Source organism: Macaca nemestrina, chromosome 18 (assembly GCF_043159975.1).
Source record: "Macaca nemestrina isolate mMacNem1 chromosome 18, mMacNem.hap1, whole genome shotgun sequence".
NCBI lineage: Eukaryota > Metazoa > Chordata > Mammalia > Primates > Cercopithecidae > Macaca > Macaca nemestrina.
Window position 1 is genome coordinate 19,663,921 of NC_092142.1, and position 12,627 is coordinate 19,676,547.

A 12,627-nucleotide genomic window follows, 5' to 3' on the forward strand; every position below is an offset into this window, starting at 1 on the left:
TCTTAAAACATGTTAAGTACCATTCTAGGTGCCAGGGATACAAACAATATTCCTTGCATCTTAGTGGTGGGAAACACAGTGAAATAAATAGATGCGATCAATAGTGTGTCAGATGATGGTAATGCAAAGGAGAAAAGGGGGATAACAGAAGATTCGAAAGTGATGGAGTCGGGGAGGAGTGTTGATATTTTCTTCTTTTCTTTCTTTTTTTTTTGAGACAAGATCTCACTCTGTCACCCAGGCTGTAATGCAGTGGCGCGATCTCGGTTCTCTGCAACCTGCGCCTCCCTGGTTCAAAGGATTCTCCTGCCTCAGCCTCAGGAGTAGCTGGGATTACAGGCACATGCCCCCACGCCCGGCTAATTTTTGTATTTTCAGTAGAGACAAGGTTTCTCCGTGTTGGCCAGGCTGGTCTGGAACTCCCGACCTCAGGTGATCCACCCACCTCGGCCTCCCAAAGTGCTGCGATGACAGGCATAAGACACTGCGCCCAGCCGATATTTTAAATAGGGTGACCACCGGAAAGCTTCATTTAGAAGTTGACATTTGACTATGGGAAGCAAAGAAGTGAACTATTGTATTTGCATTTCTGGGAGTGTGGGAGAAGTAGTCTCTCTCTGCCCTGCTCCTGTTTTTTCTCCCAATCTCTCCCACAATACCTGGCTCAGCTCTGCAACACCCCAGGGCTCCCCTGAGACTGTAGCGCCCACCCTGGTCCAGCCCTGGGACTGTGCTCTCAGCCATCCTACCTCCAGCCTGCCCTGACCTGCCCCTTTATTCTCTCAGCCTTGGCCCTTGGTTCTCCCGGCACCTGCTTCTCTAGCCTGACACCGCTGTGGTTCTGCTGTGTCCCCCAGCACAATCTCCCCAGCCTCACAAAGTCCAAGCTCAGCTCCAACATCGGCTCCCTACCTGCTACTCAGAGAAGAGTGACTGTGATGGGAAACTTTTATTAATGAGAATAGCCAAAATTGAGGGGCCGGTCAGCAGCCGTATTGTGCTAAGTGCCAACTGTGTGCATTCCCTACACCAGTATGCCATGGAGAGACCCCGTGTCTCAGTCACCCTGGTTTCCTGCCAAGAGGGTGTGGCAACCTCCTCATTGATCCCGCCTCTGCTTCTACTCTTTGCGCTTCACCTCAACCCATTGCCCACAAAACAATCAGATATTTCCTTTATTTTTATTTTTATTTTTATTGTTTGAGACGGAGTTTTGCTCTTGTTGCCCAGGCAGGAGTGCAATTGCATGATCTTGGCTCACTGCAACCTCCGCCTCCTGGGTTCAAGCGATTCTACTGCTTCAGCTTCCCTGGTAGCTGGGATTATAGGCATCCGCCACCATGCCCAGCTAATTTTTGTATTTTTAGTAGAAATGAGATTTCACCATGTTGGCCAGGCTGGTTTTGAACTCCTGACCTCAGGTGATCCACCTGCCTGGGCCTCCCAAAGTGCTGAGATTACAGCTGTGAGCCACTGCGCCCGGCCGAGATTTCCTTTTGACACAGGAATTCCATCACACCACTCTGCCTATTAAAAGGTGCTCACTTTTATATATTGTGCAAAAAAAGTTTCTGCCTCTTTTTTTTAACAATCCATTCACAAAACCACACACCAGCCAAACCGTTCTCTGTGGTCTACCAGGCCCCACTGGCTCTGGACCCATCTGGCCTTATCGCCCTCCTCTCTCTCTCCTCCTGCACTCTGGGGAGGCACACTGACCTCTTCCCTTTTCCAGGCACACCCTACCTGGGGCCTTTGCCTCTCCCTGGGGCACCCTTCCCTCACATCGTCAGCCTTTTCTGGTTGTTTGGGTCCTGGCTCAAATCCAAGCTCATTAGAAGGGTCTTCCCGGGCTGCTCTGTCTCACCCCATCTCAGCTTTCAGCACGCTCTGCCATATACCACTGTTTGCGTTATATTTTCTATTATTATTTCTGAATGTACTTTGTTGTCGTTGTTTTGAACTTTATAATGTAAATACCGTTGTTCACAGCTGTTTTCTCCCCTCCAGAACAGTGCCTGCACCAGATTTGGAGCTCAATGAATGTTTGTTGAATGAATGAACGAGTGGCCTAATTTAATTCTTACACAACAAACCCCATCCATGGTTCATTTCAGTGGTTCTCAACCATGACTATGCTGAGAATCTCTTGGAGGGTTTAATAGAAAATGCTGATGCTCAAGTTCAAACCCAATAGGTTCTAATTTAATTGGTCTGGGGTTGGATGAGTCTGGGCATTATTACTATTTTTTTAAAGTCCTCAAGTTGATCCTAATGTGTAGCCATCTATACCAAAACCCACACTTAAACCTTAAACTGGTGACACCTGGCACAGAAAAGCCTCCCAAGGCAGGGCCCATCAGTCAGACTTCCCATTTTCACTGAAGCTCGTACCTGCAGGAAGCCAAGGCCACTCCCAGGGTTACTGGGGCCGAGACGGGGCTGTGCTGGCGGTGGGGCCACAAACTCTGCGGCCCTTAAGAAGGGAAGTTGTAGCTTGAAGAAGAGGCTCCTGGATTCTTCTTGTGATCAGGGCAGGACCCGCAGATGACTGGGCATTCTAAAGAAATCCACAGGCAGAAATGAAGTCCCTTCCTGGGCACAGAGGCCACAGCAGCCTCAGCAGCAGTTCTGAGTTCTGGGGTTCTAGAGCACCAGGGGTGACCCTGGAGAAGAATGGGTCATTGTTGAGTAAGAGGGGGCCCTGCCTGGCAGCCCTTGCTGAGTTCACTTGAAGGGCCAGAAAGCAAAACTCACTGTGGGGTGCTGGATATGGCCCAGGAGGGTTCTGAACGCAGTGCCTATAGATTGGAATTTGAATCCCAGCTCTATCTTGAACAGTTGTAGGGTCTTGAGAATGTCACTTACTCTTTCTGAGGTTCAGTTTCCATGCCTGTAACATGGCATCTAACTCAGAGGGGTGTTGTTAGCAAAGTAAATTATGTGGAATTTAGAAGATAATGAAGGCTATGAAGAAAAATGAAACCTGGAAGGATGATGAGGAACGCCTGAAAGGGGGATGGGATAAAACAAGATGATTTATGCAAAATGAGCAGCTCGGTACCTAGAAGGCAGTAGCCCCCTCACCCATCACCACCCTGGCCTCATCTCCTCGGGGAGAAAGATCGCTACTCACCCTGCTCCAGCCACACTGGTGTGTCCCTGCCAGTCTTTCAATACAATGTCAGGGCCTCTGCACTTGTGGTTTTCCCTGCTAGGGAGGCTCTTTACCCAGGTAGACTCAAGGTTTACCCTCTTAGCTTGTTCCAGTCTTTGCCCAAATCTCACTTCCACAGTTGGTCCTTTCCTGGCCACTTCGTTTAAACTTGTAAGGGCCCCATCCCCATCTCAGGCGTTCCTCATCATCCTTCCAGGTTTTATTTTTCTTCATAGCATTAATTATCTTCTAAATTGCACATAATTTACTTTGCTTACCAGGTGATAGGTGCTCAATAAATATTTGTCGAATGATTAAAGAAAAGGCTATTGATATTATTAGCATCGTTATTACTGTCAGAGTTTGTAACCTTTGGCTATCTGCTGCCCAACTCTTATTAAATACTAATGGAGATGATTAACATTCATTTCACTAAATTTTAACATATGTGGGTTTTAGCCCTAGAGCTTTGCTCTTCTCTCTCTTTTCTTTTTCTTTGAGACAGTGTAGTGGCACCATCTCCGCTCACTATAGCCTTCACCTCCAGGGTTCAAGCGATCCTCCTGCCTCAGCCTCCCGAGTAGCTGGGACTACAGGCACGTGCCACCACGTCTGGCTAATTTTTGTGTTTTTAGTAGAAACGGGGTTTCACCATATTGGCCAGGTTGGTCTCAAACTCCTGACCTCATTGATCCTCCCGCCTCGGCCTCCCAAAGTGCTGGGATTACAGGCGTGAGCCACGGCACGTGGCCCCACTCTTCTCTTTCCATACTTAACTTCTATACTTTTGTTGGCTTGTTTAAATTCATGAGTTCAAATATTCCCCTTTATAAGTTACTCCCTCATTTACTCCCCTGGATTTGATCAACTGATTGCATTTACTATTAAGACTGTTTTCTATCTGCCTGTTAGAAAAGCTCTTTTTGGTTGAACCACACTCATTGAATACCCGAATGTCTTAATTTGAACTCATCATGTCCCTTTCAACTTTTCTTGCCAATTATTCCTTTTCTGGATGCTGTGTTTGTACATAATTCCTGGGGTATGTTTGACTCTTTTTTCTCCCCTGTCCAAATCAACCATCTACTCTGGCATGTATTATTTTGACATCTTTCACACTTGTCAACTTTTCGTCACAAACTAAAACACTTGGGTTATTATCTCAAATGGCCTTTATTCACTTTCCTTCACTCTTGGACACAGTTAGTTGTTTCTTGGCATAACATAGACACTTTCATGGTGATACTCATTTACCGATAAAGCTGCTGCTTCTTTATTTTTTTATTTTATTTTTTGAGACAGAGTCTCGCTCTCTTGCCTAGGCTGGAGTGCAGTGGTGCAATCTTGGCTCACTGCAACCCCCACCTCCTGAGTTCAAGTAATTCTCCTGCCTCAGCCTCCTGAGTAACTCGGATTACAGACATGCGCCACCACGGCCGGCTAATTTTTGTATTTTTAGTAGAGACGAGGTTTTACCATGTTGGCCAAACTGGTCTCAAACTCATGACCTCAGGTGATCCACCCGCCTCGGCCTCCCAAAGTGCTGAGGTTACAGGCGTGGACCGCTGTGCCCCACTTCAAGTTTCTTTTCTAAAATAACATTAATTTCTTTCTGATTAGAAAAGAACAGGATTTCATTTATAAAACATAGAACATACAGAAAAAATGAGTTAATTAAAATCATACATCATCTTACTTGCAGAAACATTCATATTTTGTTATGTATGGGATTAATATATACTTTTTAAAAATAAAATTGTGATTATATTATCTATAAAGTGTATCCAGTTCTTTCATTGAACATTTATGAAACATTTGTCATGTCTTATGATTATATATCCTTTTAAAAAGTACTGATGGAGAGTAGTGATATTGAGATTAGACTGCCGGAAAAATAGATAATATCCAACAGTCCGGACACCCTACTGAGGGTAGAGATTGTATCTTTAGATCTGGCTGGAGATTCAGAGATGAGGTTGTATCCTGGGTTGCAGTAGAGGACTGAATGCTGAGCAAGTGGACACTGAAGGCCCAGAAGATGGTTCCCTGTGGCCAAGCTTGGCAGCAAGGGAAAGGAGCTGCCTGCGTGGAAATGAGCCAAACTGGCCAGGCCAGGAAATGAGACAGAGTCACAGGGGAACAACACACAGTGACAGATAAAAATCCGGTGTGATGTTTGAATCACTGCAAAGAAAGGCAGTTAATGGTTCAGCGTCCTGTCCATAGGACACCCATAACGCTGTCATTGCAACAACATGGATGGAACTGGAAGTCATTACATTAAGGGAAGCAAGTCAGGCATAGAAAGCAAACATTCTGTTCTCACTTACTTGTGGGAGCTAAACAGGAAAACAAACGAACTCATGGAGACAATAGAAGGATGGTTGCCAGAGTCTGGAAAGTGTTGCAGGGAGTTGGAGGAGAAGGGGGATGGTGAACGGGTACAAAAAAGTAGTAAGAATGAATAAATAAGGCCTAGTATTTGCTAGCACAATAGGATGACTATCATCAAGAATAATTTAACCATACACTTAAAATAACTACAATAGTATAATTGGATTGTTTGTAACACAAAGGATAAATGTTTGAGGTGATGGACACCCCATTTACCCTGATGTAGTTCTAACGCACTGCATGCCTGTATCAACATATCTCATGTAACCCATGAATGTATATACCTACTATGTACCCACAAAAATTAAAAATAATTTAAAAGGAACTTCAGAGAACAAACAACCAAAAGCCTAGTATGGCTGGAGCAGAGTGAGACGGGGCTTTGAGGAGAAAAACTCGCAGGAATTCCTGTGGGGCCCTGTAGGCAACTGACAGGACTTTTTGTTTGTTTGTTTGTTTTTGTTTTTTTGAGACAGAGTCTTGCTGGGTCTCTGGCTGGAGTGCAGTGGCGCGATCTCGGCTCACTGCAACCTCCGCCTCCCAGGTTCACGCCATTCTCCTGCCTCAGCTTCCCCAGTAGCTGGGACTACAGGTGCCCACCACCACGCCCGGCTAATTTTTGTATTTTTAATAGAGACAGCGTTTCACTGTATTAGCCAGGATGGTCTCAATCTTCTGACCTCGTGATCCACCCACCTCGGCCTCCCAAAGTGCTGGGATGACAGGCATAAGCCACCGCGCCTGGCAATTGTCAGGACTTTGGCTTGGACTGTGAGTGAGACAGGGAGCTGTAGGAAGCTTTTTCAAAAAACCACCTTTGTGCCAGGTGCAGTGGCTCACACCTATAATCCCAGCACTTTGGGAGGCCACAGTGGTCAGATCACTTGAGGTCAGGAATTGAGACCAACCTGGTCAACATGTTGAAACTGCATCTCTACCAAAAAAATACAAAAATTAGCCAGGCGTGGTAGTGCGTGCCTATCGTCCCAGCTACTCGGGAGGCTGAGGTGGGAGGATCGCTTGAACCCAGGAGGTGGAGGTTGCAGTGAGTCAAGACTGCACCATCGCACTCCAGCCTGGGCGACAGAACAAGAGCCTGTCTCAAAAAACAAACAAACAAACTAACAAACAAACACCCAAAAAACTTCTTTTGGCAGTGTACAATTATTATTACTATTCTTTGCAGGAAATTTACAGAGTTGTGCTGTCATGACCACAATCCAAATTTAGAACAATTCTATGACTTCAAAGGGATGCCTTAGGGTTCCCTGGAACCACTCCTCTGTTCTCTCTGTATCTATTGGAGGGTTTTAAGCAGAAAAGAAACAAAGTCTGACTTATATTTTTATCACTGTTGTACCTTTTCTGTTAAAACATCATAATCTTCTTGTTGCTTTTTCTGATTAGATGGCAACTTGAATTTTTAGGGAATCTATCCACCAGTTTCGGTGCACCCACCAGGCATGACAGTTGAGGTCTGATCTTCCAGCCACTGTGAGTACTGAGCAAACTTGGCAGGAGGCCACTTTCACTGGCTCAGCGCACCCTGACCAGTTAAAGCCACTGTGTCAGCTGCGGGGTTCTGGCTCTGCCCACTCTTGGCTGCATTTGGGGCCGAAGTTCCCTGTGGGAGGCTGTTTTCTGAGGGAGCCCAGTGTTTACAGGCATTCAGGTCTGCTCCGCTCAGCTGAAGCAGAAAACAGAGACCTTTTGCATTACTTTGGTTCAAGAGCAAGGTAATTTGGAAAGAAAGTTTTCAGCCGAAGGTGTCAGCTGCCTCTGAGGCCTTTGCCGATTAAATCAGGAAGTGACATCCGAAATGGTGTCCGGGAATGGGAAGGAGGCCTGGGGATTCTAAATTATCAGCTGTTTAGGCGCCTGAGGAATCCGGGGGTGGGAGACTGAGGAAAGGATTGGGGCAGAGTTCAGGAGAGGTGAGGGGCAGGAGAGGTGGGTCAGAGAAAGGAAGTCTCTGAGGCGCAGGCCTAGGCCTGGTGGCCACTGCAGAGGCCGGGGCCTATGTTTTTCCAGGAAGTGAAACCTGAAAGTCACTTTTCCCCTTAAGCCTCACTTTCTTTATCTGTAAATAGAGAAAATAACATTTACAGCATAGAGCTGTTATAAAGATTTAATGAAATAATGCCTATAAGCACTTTTAAAATGCTTGGTACACAGTAGGCCTTCGATAGACTGTAGCTGTTACAGTTTTTCTTGTTGTGCCACGTTATTCTTGTCGGTTGTTATTACATTTTGTTATTACCATATTTTGTTATTATTATTACTAAGAGGAATTTAATGCAAGGAAACTGAAACTGAGGTCACATGCAGGTCCCGGGCCAGTGTCTCTCAAACTTTAACATGTTAACTTTAACATCTGAACATCCTGTTAACTTGCAGATTCTAATTCTACAGGTGTAGGGTGGGGCCCCATCTGCTGGTCCCCAGATCACACTTTGAGTAGCAAGACACTAAAACCGGGCTGGGCACAGTGGCTCACATCTGTAATCCCAGCACTTGGGAGGCCGAGTTGGGAGGATCACTTGAGGCCAGGAGTTCAAGCCCTGCCTGGGCAACACAGTGAGATCCTGTTTCTACAAAAAGCCTTTAAAACATTTAGCCATACGTGGTGGCTAGTGCTTGTAGTTCCAGATGTAGGAAGGCTGGGGTGGCAGGACTGCTTCAGTTCGAGGCTGCAGTAAGCTGTGATGGCACCACCGTACTCTAGCCTGGGCAACAGAGTGAGACTGTCTCAAAAATAACAATAATAAAAATTTTGAAACTAAAATTAATTTTTAAAAATTTAAAAAATTAAAAAGACGCTAAAAGCACATCATGCCATGCAGCAGCCACTTGTGGCTTTTGAGCCTTTGAAGTGTGGTTAGTCCAAATTGAAACGTGTTTGTAAGGGTAAAATCTATATCAGATTTTGAGGACTTAGTACCAAAAAAAACAAAAAATAAGTAAAAGTATGTAAAATATCTCTTTACCAATTTATTCGTCTATTGACTATGCATTGAAATGGTCATACTTTGGCTCTATCTGGTTAAATAAAATGTATTATTATAATAAATCTCACCTGTTTCTACTTTTCTTAAAGGAAGTAGTAGAGCATTGTAAATTGCACAGGTGGCTAACATTCTATCTCTATTGGACAGTGCTGCCCTAGAGCTGTCTTCAACTTTGTAAGGTCAGTTCAGGATTGGCCAAAGGCTTTTTGAGGGATTCCCTTTGAAGTACTGAACCTTGAGAAGTGGGCTCTGATTTCTGACCTCAGACCCAGAGGCCCACAGTCAGTGAGAGGTCAAAAGGACGGATCTCGGGGTCAGAGGAGAGAAATGACCATCACATAGAAGAACTGAGACTGAAGGTGGAGAGTTTGTTCTACAAGTCAGTAGAGACCACAGTCACCGTCAGCACCGACCACAGGTTTCTCCTAACCTCGTGTTGTCCCCAAAGTCCAAAATATATGACAATGCCCTCTTTCCTTTCTTTGGTGACAGACAGGAGGCGACCACATGAGATCATGGTTGAGACACATGGTCCTCCAGGTACTGAGGAACTCCAGGGGATTCTGTGGGTCTCGCGGGCAGCCAACACCTCTACCTGTTCCTCAGAAGATCGTGGCAACCTGGGAAGCCATCAGCCTGGGAAGGCAGCCAGTGCCTGAGTACTTCAACTTTGCCCATGATGTGCTGGATGTGTGGAGTCGGCTGGAAGAGGTGAAGCCTGTTCTGTCCTAGAGTCTACCTGGGGCATCTGAGGCTGCCCTCAGGTACCACAATGAGACTCAAGACTCCAAGACATGTTGATGAGAAAATTTGGACCTGGGAATTTTGCTGGTTCTAAAATGTAAACTGTTAGCATTTGAGACTTAGGAAAAAAAATCTGAGTCAGTGTTGTGAGCCTTAGACATGCTTGTTCCTTCTCTGAAGTGTCCTGCATTCTTGAGCCCAAATCACACAGTGAGACAGTTATGTCCCTTCCGATTCCCTTCTAGTTGTTCATCAACTGAAGGAGGAAGTTTTGTTTTGCTGCTACTCTTTGATGTCTCTTGTTCAGTGTCATGCGCTTCTCTTCTAAATAAGGAAAGAAGGCCGGGCGCGGTGGCTCACGTCCGTAATTCCAGCACTTTGGGGTGCCAGGAAGGGCAGATCACCTGAGGTCAGGAGTTCAAGACCAGCCTCACCAACATGGTGAAACTCTGGCTCTACTAAAAATAAAAATAAATAAATAAATAAATAAAAATTAGCCAGGCATGGTGGCACACACCTGTAGTCCCAGCTACTTTGGAGGCTGAGGCATGAGAATTGCTTGAACTCAGGAGGCAGAGGTTGCAGTGAGCTGAGATCATGCCACTGCACTCCAGCCTAGACAACAGAGTGAGACTCCATCTCAAAAAATAAAATAAAATAAGACAAAACAAAATAAAATAAGGAAAGAATAGGGCTCAGGCTCAAAGCTTTTTGCAGATCATAACAGATACATAGAATTGAATTAGAGAACCCTGATTTATTTGTGTGTCTCTGTGCATCTGCTTTCTTCTTTATTTTCCCTTATATCTGTGTCTGTTGAGTCTCTCTATTTCATGGTTACTTTTTATTTGTGTTACATGATATTAACTTTTCATTTATAAGAGGAAGACCTACTTATAAAACTGTATTTCAACAAATGTGAAGCTTAACTGATGAGAAAAGCCTTTTCCCTGGGGGTTTTGTCCAAAATAATTACAGACAAATGTTTAACTTCGTTGTTGCCTAAGGTGATGGATAACAGTAGGGACGAACAATAGACTCACCAAAAAGTGAAAAAAGAAAAGCTGGAGAATACAAAACTAGAAATATAAAATTTAATTCAAAGAACTGTATTCATGTTAATTATAACATGAGATTGTTTAAAGAAAAAATATGATGTAAATGGCATTGTTAGTAGATACAGTAAAATTAACTGTCAGCAGATATAGTGAAACTTATGAAGGTGGTATGAGGATGACTGAGACTTAAAAGCAGGCTTTGCAGTCGGATAGACATTGTTCATCCATGTACTTGAAGTGTGACCTTGGACAAGTGCCCTAAGTTCTTTAGATCTCAACTTTCTCATCTGTACAATGATAGTCATACCATATGCTACTTAGAGTAATAGTGAGAATTAAATGAGAAGTGCATGTAAGAGATGAAGCCAGGATGCTCCATTCCTGATGGCCTACAAAAATCTAAGTTCTTTTTGCAATACTAGGGGCATCCTTAGAAGACTTCTCCTAATGATAAAAACAAGCAAGCAGGATTAGGTGAGGAAAAAATGGTAGAATAAGGACTTTCCAGCTATGCGGTAGCCTTGAAAAATAACAGCCCCCATTTCTTGTGCATCATGGCAACCATTAGGGGGGACAGAATGGAGTTGGAGTTTTTTCAAAGCTTCACTTAGGAAGAACTGTTATTATTTGAGCTGCCCATTGGTTCTTTAGAAGACCCTACTTGTAAAACTGTATTTGAATCAACTTGAGGCTCAACCAATGAGAAAAGCCTTTTCCCTGGGGGTTTTTGTCCAAAACAATTACAGACAAATATTATAGCTTCATTGTTCCCTAAGGTGATGGATACCAGCGGGACAAACAATAGACTCATCAAAGAGTGAAAAAAGAAAAGCTGGAGGATCTAATGTCTATGGGAGCTTTAAAAATTATATTGTATTCCTGGAAATCTAGAAATCAACACACCTAAGTAAGGCTGTGTTCTTTCCCAGGGCTTTGCACATGCTTAGGAAAGATCTGAGGAAACTCTAAGCTCTCACTTCTGGCAGACTGAGAGTTTGAGCATGCAGGAAATTAAGACTGAGGCAGGATTGTTAATTGCCTGGCTGAATGCTAAAGGTGTGCCTCAACACCCACCCAAAGACTGGGAGATTTATTGGTTTCAGGCATTTAAAGAAATTTCTGTCTAATCATAAGATGACTACTAAGCTAACCAAGTAGAGATCTCAGTGGCCACATAGAACAAATAATGCACACTTCACAGAAATGGTTCACAAAAGTCACTAAACAAACAACAACAATCAGCAACAACAAATCAAACTCTGGGGAGTTGCAGGGAATGGATGGGGAGGAGGGATCTGATTTCCTGAGTAATCAAATGATGTAATTTTAAATGTATAGTTTTTAACAAAAATTTACAAGATGCTCAAAGAAACTTGAAATAGCATGGCTATGGTTATCAAAATAATGCACCCCTTCCCCAAGATTTTTACATCTTAATCCCTGAAACCTGTGAGTATGTTATCTTACACGGCAAAAGAGACCTTGCAAACATTATTATAACTAAAGATATTCATATGATGAGATTATTCTGGATTATCTGGATGAGCCCAATATAATCATAAGGTACCCTATGAGAAGGAAGGAGGGTCAGAGTCAGAGAAGGAGATGTGACAATGAAAACAGAGGTGGGAGTGATATGGGGCCATGATCCAAGGGATGTGAATTGCCTCTAAAAACTAGAAAATGCAAGGACACAGGTTCTCCACTAAAGCATCCAGTAGGAAAACAATTCTTCTGATATCTTGATGTTAGTCCACCAAGACTGATTTGGAACTTTTTATCTCCAGAACTATAAGGCTGTATATTTGTGTTGTTTTATGCAACTAAGTTTTTGGTAATTTATTACAGCAGCAATAGATAGGATTATTCGAAACCAATACAGATTTTGGCACCAAGAGTAGCAATGAGAGCTGTAATAAATACCAAAGGGTGTGCAAGTAGGTTTGGAATTAGGTGATGGGTAGAGGCTTGAAGAATTTTGAGGAGCACAGAAAAAAGCCTGGATTGCCTTGAGCAGACTGTTAGTAGAAATGCAGATATTAATGATTAATGAGCGAGACCTCAAAAAGAAAGGAGGAACATGATAGATGAGACTTGTATTGTTTTAAAGAATCATGAATCATGAACAGACTGTTGGTAGAAATATGAACATTAAAGGCACAGATGATAAAAACTCAGAAGGAAATGAAAAATGTCATATCAGAAACTGAAGGAAAGTGGATCCTTATTACATAGTGGCAGAAATTTTGGCTGACTAGCGTCCTAG

General features: G+C 43.7%; 2 protein-coding genes across 4 annotated transcripts in view; one reads left to right on the forward strand and one right to left on the reverse strand.

Annotated features, from left to right (window-relative positions):
- Nucleotides 1–2,634, reverse strand: part of LOC105484982 (protein disulfide isomerase like, testis expressed) — a 44,834-nt gene extending 42,200 nt beyond the window's left edge. The window contains exon 1 of the mRNA XM_011747099.2: nucleotides 2,395–2,634. The gene's annotated coding sequence lies outside the window, so the exon portion shown is untranslated. The remainder of the gene's footprint in view (nucleotides 1–2,394) is intronic.
- A 4,475-nt stretch (nucleotides 2,635–7,109) lies between these two features.
- The window catches only part of LOC105484984 (acyl-CoA synthetase medium chain family member 5), a 31,812-nt gene continuing 26,294 nt past the window's right edge, over nucleotides 7,110–12,627 (forward strand). The window contains exons 1-2 of one of the 3 annotated variants that reach the window (XM_071084205.1): nucleotides 7,110–7,287; nucleotides 9,052–9,270. In XM_071084205.1, the coding sequence (XP_070940306.1) occupies nucleotides 9,067–9,270 (204 nt within the window). In that variant the 5' untranslated portion in view covers nucleotides 7,110–7,287; nucleotides 9,052–9,066. The remainder of the gene's footprint in view (nucleotides 7,288–9,051; nucleotides 9,271–12,627) is intronic. The other 2 variants (XM_071084204.1, XM_011747100.3) reach the window with 2 other exon arrangements.